The 17,557-nt window shown below is 44.7% G+C and overlaps 1 protein-coding gene across 1 annotated transcript in view; it reads right to left on the reverse strand.

Annotated features, from left to right (window-relative positions):
• NUB1 (negative regulator of ubiquitin like proteins 1) overlaps positions 1 to 15,762 on the reverse strand; it is a 64,554-nt gene extending 48,792 nt beyond the window's left edge. Inside the window, exons 1-6 of the mRNA XM_083189065.1 lie at positions 15,611 to 15,762; positions 15,128 to 15,248; positions 11,568 to 11,735; positions 9,955 to 10,013; positions 8,227 to 8,297; positions 1,132 to 1,326 (exon numbers count right to left, since the gene is read on the reverse strand). Of these exons, the coding sequence (XP_083045191.1) occupies positions 1,132 to 1,326; positions 8,227 to 8,297; positions 9,955 to 10,013; positions 11,568 to 11,735; positions 15,128 to 15,244 (610 nt within the window). The 5' untranslated portion in view covers positions 15,245 to 15,248; positions 15,611 to 15,762. The remainder of the gene's footprint in view (positions 1 to 1,131; positions 1,327 to 8,226; positions 8,298 to 9,954; positions 10,014 to 11,567; positions 11,736 to 15,127; positions 15,249 to 15,610) is intronic.
• Between the last annotated feature and the right edge of the window lie 1,795 nt (positions 15,763 to 17,557).

The raw sequence follows: 17,557 nt of genomic DNA on the forward strand, positions 1-17,557 counted from the left end.
GGGCACGCAAGCGTCTCATGCAAGAGCACCCCTTCTGATGGCTGGTGATTCTATTACCAGCCCCCGCAAGCATGAGCAGCACTCCATCTGTAAGCATTACAGGTCATTATGATGAATAGAAATGTTTGCTTGGTCATTTTCACACCTATTTTGACAAATTCACTTAGCACTCAAAGGGTTAAAACTTTGAAGAAAAAAGTTTTATAATTGAGGAAAACACAAGGTTAAACAGTGATGATAAATATATTACGGTATGAATGTAATTCATAAAACCTGCAGCAAGGTTAATTAAAATGAGAGCATTTTCTCAGAGAGGTTTCATAGTAATAAATCTGGATTGTACAGGTTCTACCTGGATACTTATCTCTACTTTAGACATTACAATTAAAGTCTAAAAGGTCAAATGTTAAATTGTCCTAACCTGAAATGGGTTTAATAAGTAAGCGTCCAGATTAAAATGTTGTATTACATTAGTATTTATTCTAATTATTATATTGTTGCATTATATATATTTTTTTTAGATGTTATCCTACGTAATTATAAGCAAAACTATGTTTTACTTAGAAATGCTGGGAATACACTATTCCATTTTCTGGCTGATCAGCCTGATCTGAAAATATCACCCAGTCTGACAAGATGAAAAATGTCCAGCAGGTCCGTCCAATGGGATATTTTGAAACTGCAAATCAGCTGCATTGGGGAGGAAGCCAGATATCATGGTCATACATGGTGAGATACATTGAACCCTTTCTTGGTACTATGAGCTTTCTCACAGGGTATGTGCATAATATACTGTATGTTGGGTTACAGGCTGCAAGATTAAATGTTTCAGGACCTGACAGGCTTTGGGCCGGATGTAATGCGGTGCGAGTCTGGCAGCCATGCGGGATGCTGGCTGAACTCTGAGGTTTTTTAAAGGGGCAGTCAGCTATAAGGCAAAACCATTCTTTGCAAATGACTGCCCCTTTAATAAAAAGCTCAGAGTTCGGCCAGCATCCTGCACAGCCACCAGGATCGCACTGCATTACATCCAGCCCCAAATGTCTGATGGTCAGACAAGCTTTGTATCGGAGCAGATATGCCCAGCTCCAGCTTTAAGCCCATGTATAATGTTAGCAGAGGCTACAGTACCTCTCTCCGCGAGAATCTCCAGCCCCTTTTTCGTACGCATCATTTTCTTTTTTACACTCTCATCCTTCTGTTCCTCCTCTTCTCTGTCCTTCTCCTCATTGTGGACCCGCTTCCTGGCTTCTTCCTCGGTGTAGCTGAGTTCCAGGACTAACACCTTGACATTATGGCTAATGCCTTGTTCTTGCAGAGTTTTGTCTAGTGACAGAGCAGAGAGAGATATTATTTATGTTTATCATCATGTCATTTAATTAGGGAGTAGAAAAAGAACACTATGGGAGGACATTTATCAAACCTTTTAAAGAGGAAAAAATGGGCACAAGTGCAGACAATCAGATTTTAACTATCATTTACTGAGTATATTCTAGAAAGGGATAGCTATAATCCAATAGTTTGCTATTCTCAAATTCTGCCCTTGTCCTCTTTACAAGGTTTGATACAACTCCCCCTATGCTCTTGAACTCTCCACTGGTGTTGAACATAAATACATGTTTAAGGCATTTATCTACCTTAAATAGACCAAAGCTATGGTTTAGGCTACTGTGCAAAAAGCAACACCTGGCTGGAGTTGGCTACCCCTGAATTAGATAACAGAACTATTAATGTACTCAGTGATGGACCAATTGAGCATTAATGAGCTATTAGGTTAAATAAGAGTAACAGTGCTATTACTTTCTATTACATGGGCAGTACGGATGGTGTAATGGTTAGCATTACTGCCTTACAGCACTGAGGTCATGGGTTTGATAGCACTGAGGTCATGGGTTTGATTCCCACCATGGCCCTAACTGTGCGGAGTTTGTATATTCTCCCCGTGTTTGCGTGGGTTTCCTCCAGGTACTCCGGTTTCCTCCCACAATGTAAAAATATACTGGTAGGTCAATTGGCTCAAATATTCTCTGTAAAGCGCTGCGGAATATGTGTGCGCTATATAAGAAACTGTTAATAAATAAAATGACAGTCTCTGCTTATGCCTCACTGAATCAATACCCTACCTGGCTCTGCCAATACCTTAAAGGAAAATGCCCTCTTATTTAAAACGCCATAATTCAGATTTTTGAGCACCAATACTTTCCTGACACTGGTTCCAGTGATTTTGCTGGAACTTAATTATGCAGATTTTGTAGCACATGGAATCCATAATGAATTTTTTTGTTTGTAAACCTTTTAAAAGTTTCTCCACTAAGGCCAAATGCAATATTTCATCGTCATCAAAATTAGGAACAGATCCTGTTTATACTGCCAGGAACCTACAAGTCTGTTTTCAATAGTAAACCTTCAAGGAATAGCAAGTACTGTATAATCTACTTGTCTTCTTCAATACATGAGCCAAATCTGCCTCTGAACACTAGTTAAGTAGCGTGCCAAAAATACCAGCAATTTTTTATTTATTTATTAGTGGACGTTAATATATCCCATTTGCTCACAGAACTATGTTTTTATCATTTACTCACACGACTCACTACCACTCCATGTTACAGCGGGTTATGTGAATTCCTTCTTCCTGATATCTATGTTCAACAGCTCACAAAGGAGGCCATATACTCATGTGGTGAGACATACAGTTGTCATCGGAGCTGGTTTTAATGGTTCTACCGATATTGGCAGCTTTCTTTTTACTTTCTTATGCATCAACCATTTATTGAAGAGTTTCACAAAATAAATGGGAGGGGGGCAAGAAACAAGGCACGAAGGGGCAGTGGGTAAGCGCGAATACATTTGCAAATCACAACGTGATTTAATGACCATTAAGCATGACATAAGAACCATTAGTACATAGTAAACACAACATTTTTTTTTTTTTTTAAATAATAGACTTCATAAGCCACACATACCTATTAACTAGAAGATCACCTAGGTAATTTTAGAGTAATGTACTCATGCATGGATATTGGCAGTGCACACACTGTGGGTGGCTCTTCAACCATCCATTGCATATAAATACTAAAGCTGGCTACCACATGCAGGTTTGGTTGACCAACAATCATGGGCCCTTATTCAGATCTGATCGCAGTACATATTTGTTCTCAAAATGGGCAAAACCATGTGCACTGCAGGTGGGGCAGATGTAACATGTGCAGAGAAAGTTAAATTTGGGTGGGGTGTTGAAACTGAAATCTAAATGACAGTGTAAAATAATGCAGCCACTATTTACCCTGCAAAATAACTCACACGAATCTAACTCTCTCTATACATGTTACATCTGCCCCACCTGCAGGGCACATGGTTTTGCCCATTTTAAGAACAAATTTGGGTACTTGTTTCCTAGCACGGCGCCCCCGATTTTGATTGCATTACATCTTATACAAATCGCATCGCATGGCATGCAATATAGTGGCATGCGATCCGATTTTTAATTGTACAAGCACCCTGATGGGTGCTTTCAATGTTAAATGCACCCCCATTGGCAACGCCACCCCCACTATCAATGCCAACCCGAAGCGTGGCGAGCGCAGCATCCTCCGAGCTTTTCATACCCCCACTATCCACGTCGGCGTGGAATTGATTTTAGATAGTGTGGCGAGGGGGCTCAAATTACTTAACATGTATTCCGCGTCCGCTCGCCACGCTTCGGGCTCAGTGGCTCGCTGCGCTCGCCACACTATCTAAAATCAACTCCACGCCGACGTGGATAGTGGGGGTATGAAAAGCTCGGAGGATGCTGCGCTCGCCACGCTTCGGGTTGGCATTGATAGTGGGGGTGGCGTGGACAATGGGGGTGCATTTACCATTGTAAGCACCCATCAGGGTTGTACAATTAAAAATCGCATCGCATGCCATTTGCTGGCATGCGATGCTATGCGATATTTAATTGTACAATCAGGGTCATTTTCCTGAATATTGTATCGCATACCTTATGGCATGGTATGCGAATGGTGCCGTGCTAGGAAACAAGTACCCAAATTTGTACTGCAATCAGATCTGAATAAGGGCCATGGAATATAATGGTGTGTACACACGGTGAGATTCCTTTGCTATTGGACTTTAGATTTGAGTGCTATGCAATCTTTGCTAACTGTACTATTTACATACAATTCATGCTACCTGCGTTAGATTTCCACTATATAGTCATTGCTGCACTGTCTATTTCACTATTCGATTTGTGCTGAACGGGGTGTGCGCATCGGCATCAATCCAAGATCAAAAGGTTAAAAACATGTCTGATCACCATACGATGTGTATGCGATCCCGATGTGATTTTGATTATACAGTCAAAATCTAATGTCAAATCTCACCATGTGTATACAGCATTAGTGTTTTGATCCAGACATCAACTTCCAAACACAACGAACTGGAACTGTTCCACTATGATGGAAATAAATTGAGTAATCCGGTGACCTCCGGTGATCAGGTGACCAGGAATTGGAGGAGGACACAGTGACCAGACACACACTGAGGAGATCATCACTTATCAAGTGCAGCACTTTAGTACAGATTACAATCATGGGTTCAGTATCATTAACCTCAGATATTCTACAGAAACCATATTATGTGTTCTTGTGATACTTTAATATTACACATGCCAAGTCATAGGTTATGTTTGAGTACTTTTTAATGAATAGAAAAAACGAAAACTATCAGCATTAGCTATACAGCTGCCCATCAAACCTGCAAACTCCTTAAAAAGGTTTGAAAACTTGTGCCCCAGGCAACATGCCACCATTGTGCCCACAGTCATCCCATTACAATAACACAAAACAAATAGCTGTGCTGCCATTCACAAACCATAAGAGGCCATCCCACAGAGCAGCCACAGGAGGAAGCAGCGCACATCTGCAAGGCATTAATTCTCACCAACAAGAACGTTTTGTGGCTTACATATCAGTTTCCAGAGGTTGCAATGAGAACCCTCTTGTCCCAGGGTTGACAGGACTAATAAATAATGTGTGCATGTGATTTATAATCATATGGAGCTCAGCTGGAACATATTGGGTGGGTGACAATTCATGACATGGAGAAAAAACAACCAGGTAATCAGAAATAAACAGCAGAAGGCTTACAGGGGGCATAGCCAAAAATGATGCGATTCCAAGAATTGCATCCCATTGGCTCTCCCCTTCCACCAACACCCACAAATAGGGATTGGACAACAAAAGGTAAATAGCCATAGACTACAAGCAACTACACATTACACGCCGTTGCTGGCTAGGCTCAAAATGCCTGAGGATTGCTAGCCACCCCGTTACCTGCCCCAGACGCTGACTTATGCCGGGTACACACCAGGACGACCCGCTCACGATGCACATCGTGAGCGGGTCGTCAGTGTTTTTTCCGACCCGCTCAGGATGACGCGGGGGTGCACGACCCGTTCACGATGTGCACCGTGAGCGGGTCCGATCCGATAGCGACCCGCACCCGGGAGTATGGTCGTTCTTCAGATCCTACCTGCTGCAGGTAGGATCTGAATAACGACCGACCCTCGGGACCGCGCATCGGATCGGTATCGGTCCACACCAGGATAGAAAAGGGCCCAATCACCACACAATCTACATCCAATCGGTCGGAATTGGATCTAGATTGATGTGATCGGACCCTTGTCGTCCTGGTGTGTACCCAGCATAACTGTCAATTATTTGTGTATATATCTTCTCTGCCTCCGAAACCGCTCATCATTTATTACTCCTGCAGCGGTAGGGAGGACCAGACCAGTGATTGTGGTATAGCAGGTTGATGCGGTTTAGATGGACCATGGTATGGATGATCACCCTTAGACAACCCGGCTTAGTTAGACGCCTAAAGATAGTTGGTGGCCGCTAAAGATAGTAATAGAGTCAACGTCAGTAACGCTAGTTAGACACCGGCAGCTGATCGGCAGGACCATGGTTGACAGGACTTTTTCAGAATTTTTTGGTACTGAAATTGTTGTGTAACCAACTGTGTGGGTGACTGGAGTGGTATCCGGACGCCGGTTGAATGACAACTGACTGTGCCTTTCATCCATAATTGCAGTATGTGGTCACTGCCAAGGATGAAGAAGCAGCTACTTACCCAAGAGCATTTCGGAGAAATTGGCAGAAAAACTCACATTATTTGGGGTGAACACACCCTCCCAGTGGCAAACGCAGGATTATTTAGAGGGGGCTTTCCAAATATCTTCCACTCTGCAGCACACTGGAGTAAGTACAGGAGTCTGTGGGGGTGGTTACAGGCCTGAAAATTGGTCTATTTATACAATGGATACTGTATGGAATACAGTATTAATATATATATATATATATATATATATATATATATATATATACACTATATTAATATATAATATATATATATTAACAGTACATATAGTCTATAATATAGGGCAGGCTGATTCAAACATTTAAATAAGATAAGTGGTCAGGAAAAGTTTTAACTTATAATAATAAATAAATACACAAACATAATACAACCAGTACTGCACTTTCTAAGCTCACAATCTCCCACTTCACGGTAAGGCTCCTGTCTCTTCCTCCTGGCAGCTGCTCTCTGGTCCATTGCAATGTTTGAGGACTCAGATCCACACATACAGTAAATATGGTAGAAGAAGCTGGTAGGTGCAGCACTTCTGCTCTGTCCCTTACACTGCATGATGTGGTGGCAGTTCTATTAATCATACTGTATACTAGTGCTATTGTTGTCATAACTTAAGGTGCTTGCCAAGAGAAGGGGGTTTCAAGACAACCAGAACCCCCCCCGCGTTTGCCTATGCCTCCCCCAAGCTGACATCCAATATATGTACCAGAATAACTGACCCAACAGACCATATGATATTTTGCATGCAAACACGTCTTGTTGAAACATTATCATCTGATTATATAGAAGATTGAATATGGATTTATTGGATATATACTTATAGATCTAATACTTCAATATGTAATTGTATAAATAAATAAAACAAATTAATATTTAAACATTCTCAAAGTGCTAGTCATTATAAAATACTTTAACTTAATACTTTTTCCATATTAAGCCTCCAGCTACAGTATAAAGTGAAGCTGTAGTTTAGTGTAGTGCACATCTATGCCTGGGGGTCCATCTTGTGGTCAGATTAAATATAGCAGTAACTCTTCCCAATAATCATTTTACAAATTCTGAGAAAGCACTAACGACAGGAAGATGCACACTGCTGTAGCACATCGCATGCTTTTTGTACTAGGCACAATGCAATCTAGTCAGTGGCGGTTTTCACCTATGGGCTGCAGCCACCGCAGTTCTACTGGAAGTCTGACCTGCCAGTCACCAAGGCAGTCCAATTGGGAGGTGTTCCCTTCCTCTGGGACACCTCTCTATGGGCTGACAAGCGGCAGCCCATAAAATCTGGGGTCTGCGCATACGCAGTACCTACGTCGGTACTGCGCCCACGCCGGTCCCGTTGCCTGTCATCTGTATTATAAAGGCGCCGGGACATTGATTTCCCTTCTTGCCGAAGCAGCCCATAGAAGATGGCCACATGTGCAGTACAGAGGTTTGTACTGCACATGTGCCAGTCCCAGCCCCTGTCATTGTAGGATAGGCAACGGGAATGATGCGCCTCTGGCAGTGACCAGGAGGAGCGGCAGCAAGGGGGGGGGGGGGTGCCTGCATGTCAGCCAGAGGCAGCCCCCTCCTGCCATAAGGTACGAGCAGCCACTAAATCTAGTACAAAAAATACAGAGCACAGCGCTCCGTGTATTGGGGCCAATAGAGTTGTTTGCTCTTGCACTTTTGGCCCGCTGTACTTACAGAAGTGGACAAGAGGCTGAGCTGTGCAAATTTAGTAGAGTATGACATGACAGCCCAAGTTGCACTTTGGGAAGTGTCTTTGGTTTATACATATATTTAAATATTTTACCTAAATGGTGGAAAATACCCACATAAACAGAGTGTAAGTCACAGAATTTTAAGCAATAACAAAAATGTTTTATTCAGACACATTTATAACTATTTAGTAAATATAAGACTGCACATATCCTAATATGAATGAAACTCAAAATACACCTGTGGAAACGCCAGTTTGCAGATGCATATTTTTGTGCACCCTGCATATCCCTGAACTGCAAGTTCGTTGATAAAACAAGACCTAAGCACTTAAATGATAATGCACAAAAACAGAACGAGTGGAGAATATTCCATTCAACTCACCAGTTTCCAATTGCTTTTTGTTAACAATTATCTTTATGCAACCTTCTTGCAGTCCATATGTTTGTGCTATTCTGTGGCAAAATAAAAGAAAAAAAACATTTTGGTCAATAACACAATAATATCGCTTTCAGGACACGGATCCGACCCGGAAGTGACCCAGCATTTGCTGTAAATGCGACTCTCAGGGATCCAGCTTATTGCCTGGGTTGCTGGTGTCATCTGGTGGGGCGGGTCGGAGTGGCGGCGTGTCAGGTGGGGAGGAGGCAGCACTGAGGTGAGGCTGCTGACTCCTCCATAGAAGTGAACGGCATTCGACCTGGGTTACCTATTCACACTGCCCAGCAAAGAGAGGTGGAAGAGGGCAAACAGGCATGTTATAAAACATGACCCATTCCAGGAGGGACAAATAGCTCTCTATCTGGACTTCCCTCTTAATATATGTTTGCCATCTGTTAGAGGGCAGCGGGGTCCTGCCCCACTGCCCACAGGTGCCCGGAGCTCTAGGGGCAGTGTGCATGCTGGTATCCCAGCTGCAGGGTTGTCAGGCGGCCATGTTCTTCCCGACAACCAGGTGGAAGCATCGGACTTGTTGCACAGCGGCAGGGATGCAGACAGGGGCTTAAGTCAGGCGAGGGTGGGTTGTTTGAATAAAACCCGTCTCTCCCGGCTAACTAACACTGGTTATGGTTATAGTCTCTGCCTGCCTTGGTGTACTGAACGTGTCCCGGTTTCCTGCTGGTCCATCTGCTTGCCTGTCAGCAAGTTTAAAGCCTTCTTGGGAGATTTCCTGCCTTTCTCTGCCTCTCCATCGCCTACAGAGAAGTCAGGATTACTCTCCACAGTGCTTGTATTATTTCTTGTGTATATTCCATTCCAGTGCATCATTGTATTCCCTGCATTAGGGACTGAGGACAGCTGGTATTATTCCACAGTTCTCCTGAGTTACCAACAGCTACTCTTCTGTGTTTATCAGTATCAGTAATGTGCATTATTGCACCCTTTGTGGTTTAGGGGTTGTTAGTCCCGGGTACATTTTGTGCATTGTGACACTCTTGCATTGTTACTATTGTGTATCTTAGGTATCAGCCTGTGTATTGTTGCACCCGTGGGCCCAGACCTGCCACGTACAGAGGGGCTGGTGAGTGAGCAACCTTTTCTACCCAATCCTTGCGGTGCTCAGCCTGCTGCAGCAGCCTTGTCCTATGTAAGACCGGAGTGGGGCCAGACCTAATATGGCCCTACAAATGTGGCTGTTAAAGTTGAAGCCTTAGCCTGCAGGATGCCACCAGAACTGCTGAGCAACCGCAACGAGGGCCCCACACCCCGCCTCTTAACACCATCACCTTTGTTGAGCCATTTGATTTATAAAAAAAGAATTTCAACACGGTGATTGCAATAATAAGAGGGAAGTGCAGGTAGGGAGAATTTTGTCCCTCCTGGAATAGGTCATGTTGAGAGTTATAGATTATGTTTATAAAATGTAAACTACGGGAGTAAATTAGATTTAAACTTTTACTTTTTTTTTGTAGTGGAACAAAGACAATGTAACCTTAAAATATACATAAAAATTAAAATCTACTGTATCTATATTGTCACACACTAACACACACTACATTATATGACTTTCTGTTCATATGTAATTAGAGGATGTCCCATAAGCTTTCCAGTGTTTGCGGTACACAGCTGTAAAATGTATAAATTACTAGTTAGAAAAGTGGATGAACTTACTGATATTTCAGCTCCTTCCCGGTGATATTCAGCGAAGTCTCAAGGAAGTTTTTGGATCCCTTCAATACAGAACAATTGCATGACCGTTAAGTTACAAAAGCATTTTTTTCGTTCAAGAACTGATATAAAAATTGTGCTGGGGATGCAAAATAGCTGTGTCTCACAACTAGTAGCACAGACGCTTTTACAGCAACTAATTAGTAGAAACTGCTACAAATCTGGGTAACTCCCCACCACATTCCAAACGAAATCCTGGGCTGAAGGATTTCAGCCCCTTTAGAAAATTGATTGTTCTCCATTCTTTAAATCCAACAAAAACACTATTCACAATTATTGTGAACCGAAGATACCTCCTGTACACCAGAATTGCTTACATAAATAGCAAAAGGTGCACAAAAAAGGAGCAGTAAGACCTAAGGAAAACATGATGACATGCCTTGGATGCTGTGCTCGTTCACCTTGTTTGGTAATTAGCCTTTTCCCCACGTGATACACCATAAGTTATCGCACGGAAGCCCAATGATTAATACAGCAGAATACATGTTAACAGAAAAAGCGTAGAACGCAGATGCCGGCCTCCTGGGGATTAGCATGCAGGGAATTTTGCAGTCAAATTGCATCGGGCAGCATAACCAATTATTAGATATACCCCGCCCCTTCCCCTATAGAGGTTAGAGGGCACTGCATGGAATCTTACAATTGATAGGTAAATAGCAGTGATACACAAGGATGGGGGCAACTATGATGGCCCAGCCAGATTGCAGTGGTAATATGTGGACTGTATGATCCAGTCACACAGGAATCGTGACCATGGGTCAGGAGGATATAAAAGAAAATGCATGACAGTTATGTGTGGGCTGGGTAGGGGGGATCTAATTGGATAGGATAACTTATGGATATCAGAATATTTGGATTTAAAATACTCAAGACCTTAAAAAACCCAGGGTCATGAAGGAATTGAAAGAGCAGGGCCGCCGACATCACAAGAGGGGCGTGCCCGGGCCGCCGCCATCATGAAAGGGGCGGGCCCGGCTGCCACCATCATCATCAAAGGGGGCGGACCCGCCCGCCGCCGTCAAAGGGCCCCTCTGAAGTCAATATGCTGCCGGGGAAGCGCTGGGCATCGCCTTCTACGGTGACGCTGGGCTTCCCTGTGAGACTGCTTTAGCGGGGCATTGCGAGAGCTAAAACAGCCTAGCGGGAACACTAATATCCTAAACAAGGGTGCTTTCTATATGTATATAGGTAGATATAATGGGACTGTTATTTACAGACTGCACTGCTAAAATTACTTTTGACTGAGTAAATGTAAAAATAATTGAATGAAACATTTCTAAATGTATAGCTGGCACCTACACATAGTGGGCTCTGACACTTTGGGGGTAAATGTACTAAGATGGAGTTCTGTTTTCCGATGGGAGGTCGCTATGGTCAACCAACCAGATACTATCTATTATCTTCTAGAAGGTGCTAAATAAATAACAAGTACATTCTGATTGGTTGCCCATAGCGACATCCCATGTGAAATAGAACTCCCATCTTAGTAAATGTACCACTTTGGACCTGTACTTGTGAGAATATATCTGAAGAACACAAATTAAAAAGCTTCTTACTTTATTTAGTTTGCGTGGCAGGAAGACTTGTAATGACGCCAATCCCTTTGTTTTAAAAGCCTGATTTCCACTGCCACGTTGTATTGCTGCGCAGCGGATTTCTTCCAACGCATTGGCTATATCGTCCATACTGTATTTCAGCTTTTCAGAATATTTCTGGCACAGCTCCTGAAACAAGAACATGTGACATGTAAAACAAGACAATGATCAGGCTAAATGCTAACTCTACTTTCACTTTCATTTTTATTATGACATTGCCTAACTAGTAAACCTCAGATCTGTGTAATGCTGCTTTCCCACTGCCTACACGGGTAATGACCTGTTTTTTTTAAACGGGTCTTTAAACGGGTAAGAGCCATAAAGACTCTTTCCCACTGCAGCTTTTAAACGGTAAATTACAGTTTAAAAGCTGTTTTTGTCACATTCACACTTACCCGTTTAAAAACCCGTTTAAGCAGTGTAAAGATAGGGGGGGGGGGGGAGAATTTAAAAAAAAAAAAACGGCGTGGGGTCCCCCCCACTGCCGTAACCAGCACCAGGCTGAAAGAGCCGGGGCTGGTAATAAAAAATCAGGAAACCCGACAAATAGGGGTTCCCTGATTTTTTACAACCAGCCCCAGGCTCCAGGTCCGGGGCTGGTTCCCAAAATACAGGGGACAAAATGACTAGGGGTCCCCCGTATTTTAAGAACCAGCCCCAGGCACAACCAGCCAGCAGGGTAATGCCACAGCCGGGGGACACTTATTATATAAGTTCCCGCGGCCAAAGCATTATCCCTACCGACCAGTCAGCCTGGCCAAGGGCCCTGGGGGAGTGGGGACCCCCCCAATAAAGGGGTCCCCCCCCTCCAGGACTTACCTGACCAGGCTGAAGCCTGGTGCTGTCCTCGATGCCCCTGGGCGGTGGGCATCGAGCTGATGGTATGGTGTAAAAAATAGAATAAAAACCATTGTCTTTTACTGGTGAACTATGAGTCCCAGCAAGCCTCCCCCGCAAGCTGGGACTTGGAGAACCACAAGTCCCAGCCTGCGGGGCATTAAAGGGCCCGCTGGGTCTTGTAGTTCCACAGTAAAAGAAAGAGTTAAATAAACACACTGACACACGTGAAAAATAAAAGTTTAATACATACATAACACATACATACTGATACTTACCTATCTTGAGCCCGTAGGTAGCCCTGGTCCTGATGTCCTGGTCCGTGTCGGCGTCTGTATCCATGTCGGCATCCTTGTCGGCGACGGCGTCGGCGGTCCGGAGTCCGAAGAAATCCATTTGGGAAGCTGTGGAAGGAAACCATACTCACCTGTCCCAGCGCGACGTAGTCCAGGTAAGTTCTTTGCAAAAAAAACAAACCGAACACCCGAACCAAGCGGACAGCAGAAGCCGCACGGTGTTTACATCGTGCGGCTCCGCCCCCGAATGCCGCTATTGGCCACCTTGGCCGCAAGGCGGCCAATAGCGGCATTCGGGAGGCGGAGCCGCACGATGTAAACAAACACCGTGCGGCTCTCAGCTGTCCGCTTGGTTCGGGTGTTCGGTTTGTTTTTTTTGCAAAGAACTTACCTGGACTACGTCGCGCTGGGACAGGTGAGTATGGTTTCCTTCCACAGCTTCCCAAATGGATTTCTTCGGACTCCGGACCGCCGACGCCGTCGCCGACAGGGATGCCGACATGGATACAGACGCCGACACGGACCAGGACATCAGGACCAGGGCTACCTACGGGCTCAAGATAGGTAAGTATCAGTATGTATGTGTTATGTATGTATTAAACTTTTATTTTTCACGTGTGTCAGTGTGTTTATTTAACTCTTTCTTTTACTGTGGAACTACAAGACCCAGCGGGCCCTTTAATGCCCCGCAGGCTGGGACTTGTGGTTCTCCAAGTCCCAGCTTGCGGGGGAGGCTTGCTGGGACTCATAGTTCACCAGTAAAAGACAATGGTTTTTATTCTATTTTTTACACCATACCATCAGCTCGATGCCCACCGCCCAGGGGCATCGAGGACAGCACCAGGCTTCAGCCTGGTCAGGTAAGTCCTGGAGGGGGGGAAACCCCTTTATTGGGGGGGTACAAACTCCCCCAGGGCCCCTGGCCAGGCTGACTGGTCGGTAGGGTTAATGCTTTGGCCGCGGGAACTTATATAATAAGTGTCCCCCGGCTGTGGCATTACCCTGCTGGCTGGTTGTGCCTGGGGCTGGTTCTTAAAATACGGGGGACCCCTAGTCATTTTGTCCCCGGTATTTTGGGAACCAGCCCCGGACGTGGAGCCTGGGGCTGGTTGTAAAAAATCAGGGAACCCCTATTTGTCGGGTTTCCTGATTTTTTTAATACCTGCCCCGGCTCCTTCAGCCTGGTGCTGGTTACGGCAGTGGGGGGGGACCCCATGCCGGTTTTTTTTTTAACGGGTAAAGGGCTACCCCTTTCCCACTGCCGAAAAAACGGCTCTTACACGTTAAAAACACTGCTTTTTACACGGGTAACAAAAACCGGTATTTGTTACCCGTGTAAAGCAACCTGGAGCTTTCCCACTGCAGCTCTAGCCGTTTAAAAAGGCTAAAAAAACGGCATTTTACCGTGTAAAGCCTGCAGTGGGAAAGGGGCATAATTGACAGAGGTACTCTTATCAATCTAATGGTGGCCACACAAGGGTAAATCAGCGCCCCCCGCCCATGCATTTTCACACCCACTGTCTCATAGCCTCACAACACACTCACTGCTCCAATAGCCTCATACACAGACACACTGCCCACATAGCAGTACACATACATTGCACCCTTAGCTGCACACACATACACACTGCCCTCATAGCCACACACACTCAAACTCATTACTGACTGACACCTTTACTGACAGATTACACTTAAGGTGCCCATACATGTGCAGATTCGATCATGCGTTTTGTGCTTAAATAGCATTGCATCGCATGCCTTGTGCATGCAATGCGATAAAAAGCAAGTACAAAAAGTATGTGCAGCACAACTTTTTGTACTGTGCGATGAGATGCCGCGGGAGCGCGCATCTCAAAGCACACATCGCAGCGCCGGAATCGGATACAACTTACTGACAGATATAACTTATTGGCACAAACTTACTGACAGACAACCATAACAAACATAGACACCCCTTACTGCATGCATGTCCAAACTGTGGCCCTCCAGCTTTTGTGAAACAACACATCCCAGCATGCCTTGTCATAGTTTTAGCATTCCCTAATAGCAAAACTGTGGCAAGGCATGCTGGGAATTGTAGTTTCACAACAGCTGGAGGGCTATAGATTGGACATGCCTGCTTACTGAAACAGATACAACTTACTGACACTGCTTGCTCACATACATACTTACTGACTCAGATATCACTTATTGGCACATACTGACAGACAACCATTAGAACACAGACACCACGTACCGACACCCACGCAACTCAGATAAAAATACTAACAGACACCAGATAGATGACGCTGACTGAATAAATTCTGAAATGTATCCATATTTTCGGTTAATACATTTCACATGTGAATGAGGAGAAGAACAGCTGGCTTGTTTACTGTATATACCTACTTTAAGCTCTGGGCCAGCCTCATGCTCTTCTGTGGTATACGGGGATTTCCAAAGCTGAACACAATCCGCTCGTAAATAATTAGTCAGTTGGGAGATCAAGAACTTTCTTTCCGCCATGTTTCTATCAAAAGTCGGGCAAGTAAAGAAAAAAAGACAACAGTAAACATTTTATTACACTACAATGAGGCCAATGTAAAATACATTCACCTATGCATTTGCCCTCCAGTCCAGAGATAGATACATTATTGCCCTGTGCTTGTGTATTGGTGTGACCACCACTGCCCAGTACTACTGTACACAGCTGTGTACATGCCAATACCACTAGTAGTCATCACTGCGGCAGGATAACCCACATCATCCACCCTGATCTCATGGCACATCATACATGAGCATACTGTATATCTATACAGCTTCCGGTAATTGTGTCCCAAACTACACTGCCCCGCACAGACACACGTACACAACACAACACTGCACCATTACCTGGCTACACAGCGCAGGACCGGCTCGTGATGTACTAATAACACGGAGGATACAAGGCGATGTTAGTTACAGTGATGCATCCCGGAAGGAAGATACACACTGCACGGTTGAATGTCAGCCCACTTCTTACCGCACAGCCAATGGCCGAGCAGCTCTGTCCTACGCGTCACGCTGCTGGGAATGAAAGGAGAGCTATGATTGGCTAAAGTCGCTGTTGCAGTGGATATTTTGTTTACAATGTTGTGCTGTCCCTACGTGTGGTTGTTGTTGTGGCTAAATAATATTGTTTAAGCCACGTACTGTGGTCAATAGTAGTAGCAGTAGATTGCCCACGCTGCTGTAATCTTATGCTGCTAATGCCAATAATATATATGTATACAGGGTGCCTGCTTGTCACATACTGGAACCACCTGTCACATAAATGGAAATACATGTTTGCAGCTTTATATTGTAATTGGCCATGCATGGTGCGGGTCTTTCTTCACATGTAGCCAAACTCAAAGCATGCAGAACAGACTAGTACTAATTATGTAGGCACAGTGTATAATTAATGTGCCCAGCACTGCTGCCCAGTTTACAGAAATCTATGGGGGTTATACAGACCTGATATCTGGCCTGCTATTTTGCAGAGCCCTGCGGTCAGATAATGGACGCCCAGCCAGTGTGAAATCCTTCCCTGTGCAAGCCTGCGAAAAGCTTACAAAAATATTGCAGGCCTGTGATTAGCAGCAAATCCATTTGAATGATTTTTCCACTGTGTGCAGTCTGTGCAAAGCCCAGGACCTACTGGTACGATAGAAACAGGCTGATCTGGGCCGCAGCTGATGACACATGACTCCCCTTGAAATACTGGGCCATGCCTGATCTTATTGCAGGATGGCTGATCTAATGCAAGGGGGCGAGAAGATTATGCCAGACATCTAGCTGCTGTGCCGCCACTAGTAGGTGCTGCACGTAGGCCCATGCTTCACGGGCCATTAGGGAATGGAAGGCGATACATACCAATCGAGAGAGAGACTATGGGCCAGATGTAATGTCACTCGAGTTTGGTGGCTGTACAGGATGCCAGCCAAATGATGACCTTTTTTTGGCAAGGCTGCCAACTCGGGCGGCATTACATCTAGCCCCTTATTGTGCAGAACTGAAATAACAATGCCTCGAAAATTAGACCCATAATGCTAATGGGAAGAAATACAGCAACTATGCTTTGCTTTTATTTACAAAATGATGTACATAAACTCTGGTCTGTAACCAGTGCAGTTTTTCTGACATTACCCAATGGTATGAAATAACGGCACCTTTTTTTCTAAAATCAGAATTTTTTTTATTAGGTTCTTGGCATAGTATTGGCCAATAGTATGAGCCTGCCCATCACTCATCAAGGTGACTTCATTGGACAGGTTCCTAACATTATAGCAGTTCACCACTGGGGTCCAGGGTAGTCATGGGCAAAGCGATTCACTTAACTGAGTTGAGGCTAGGGTTGCCACCTCTCCAGGATTTCCTGGATTCTCCCTGAATTGGTGGCAACCCTCTCGGGACGGGCGCCGCCATCTTGGTTGTGGCAAGGCCACCTAGGGGATGGGTCTGATATGCCCTCTGTTGGAGGTTGGACGTGTGATGTCACAGCCTTGGGGAATAAAAGGCAGGTCTGCCTAGTCCCCAGTGCTGCTGCTACTTCTGGCTCATGTCAGTTCTTGGCTGACAGCCAACTCTTCAGTGTGCTCTGCCTGAACCTTGCTCTGGTGGTTTGCTCTCACCTGTGATACCTGTACCCTGCCGAGGGATTCTCCCAAGTTGCCAAGTGAGCCTCCTAAGTTCCGTTATTCCGCCAAGTGTGCCTCCTAAGTTCCGTTATTCCACCAAGTGTGCCTCCTAAGTTCCGTTATTCCGCCAAGTGTGCCTCATAAGTTCCGTTATTCTACCGAGTGCATCCTGAGTTCTGTT

This window comes from Crinia signifera, chromosome 5 (assembly GCF_055691185.1).
Source record: "Crinia signifera chromosome 5, ASM5569118v1, whole genome shotgun sequence".
Classification (NCBI taxonomy): domain Eukaryota; kingdom Metazoa; phylum Chordata; class Amphibia; order Anura; family Myobatrachidae; genus Crinia; species Crinia signifera.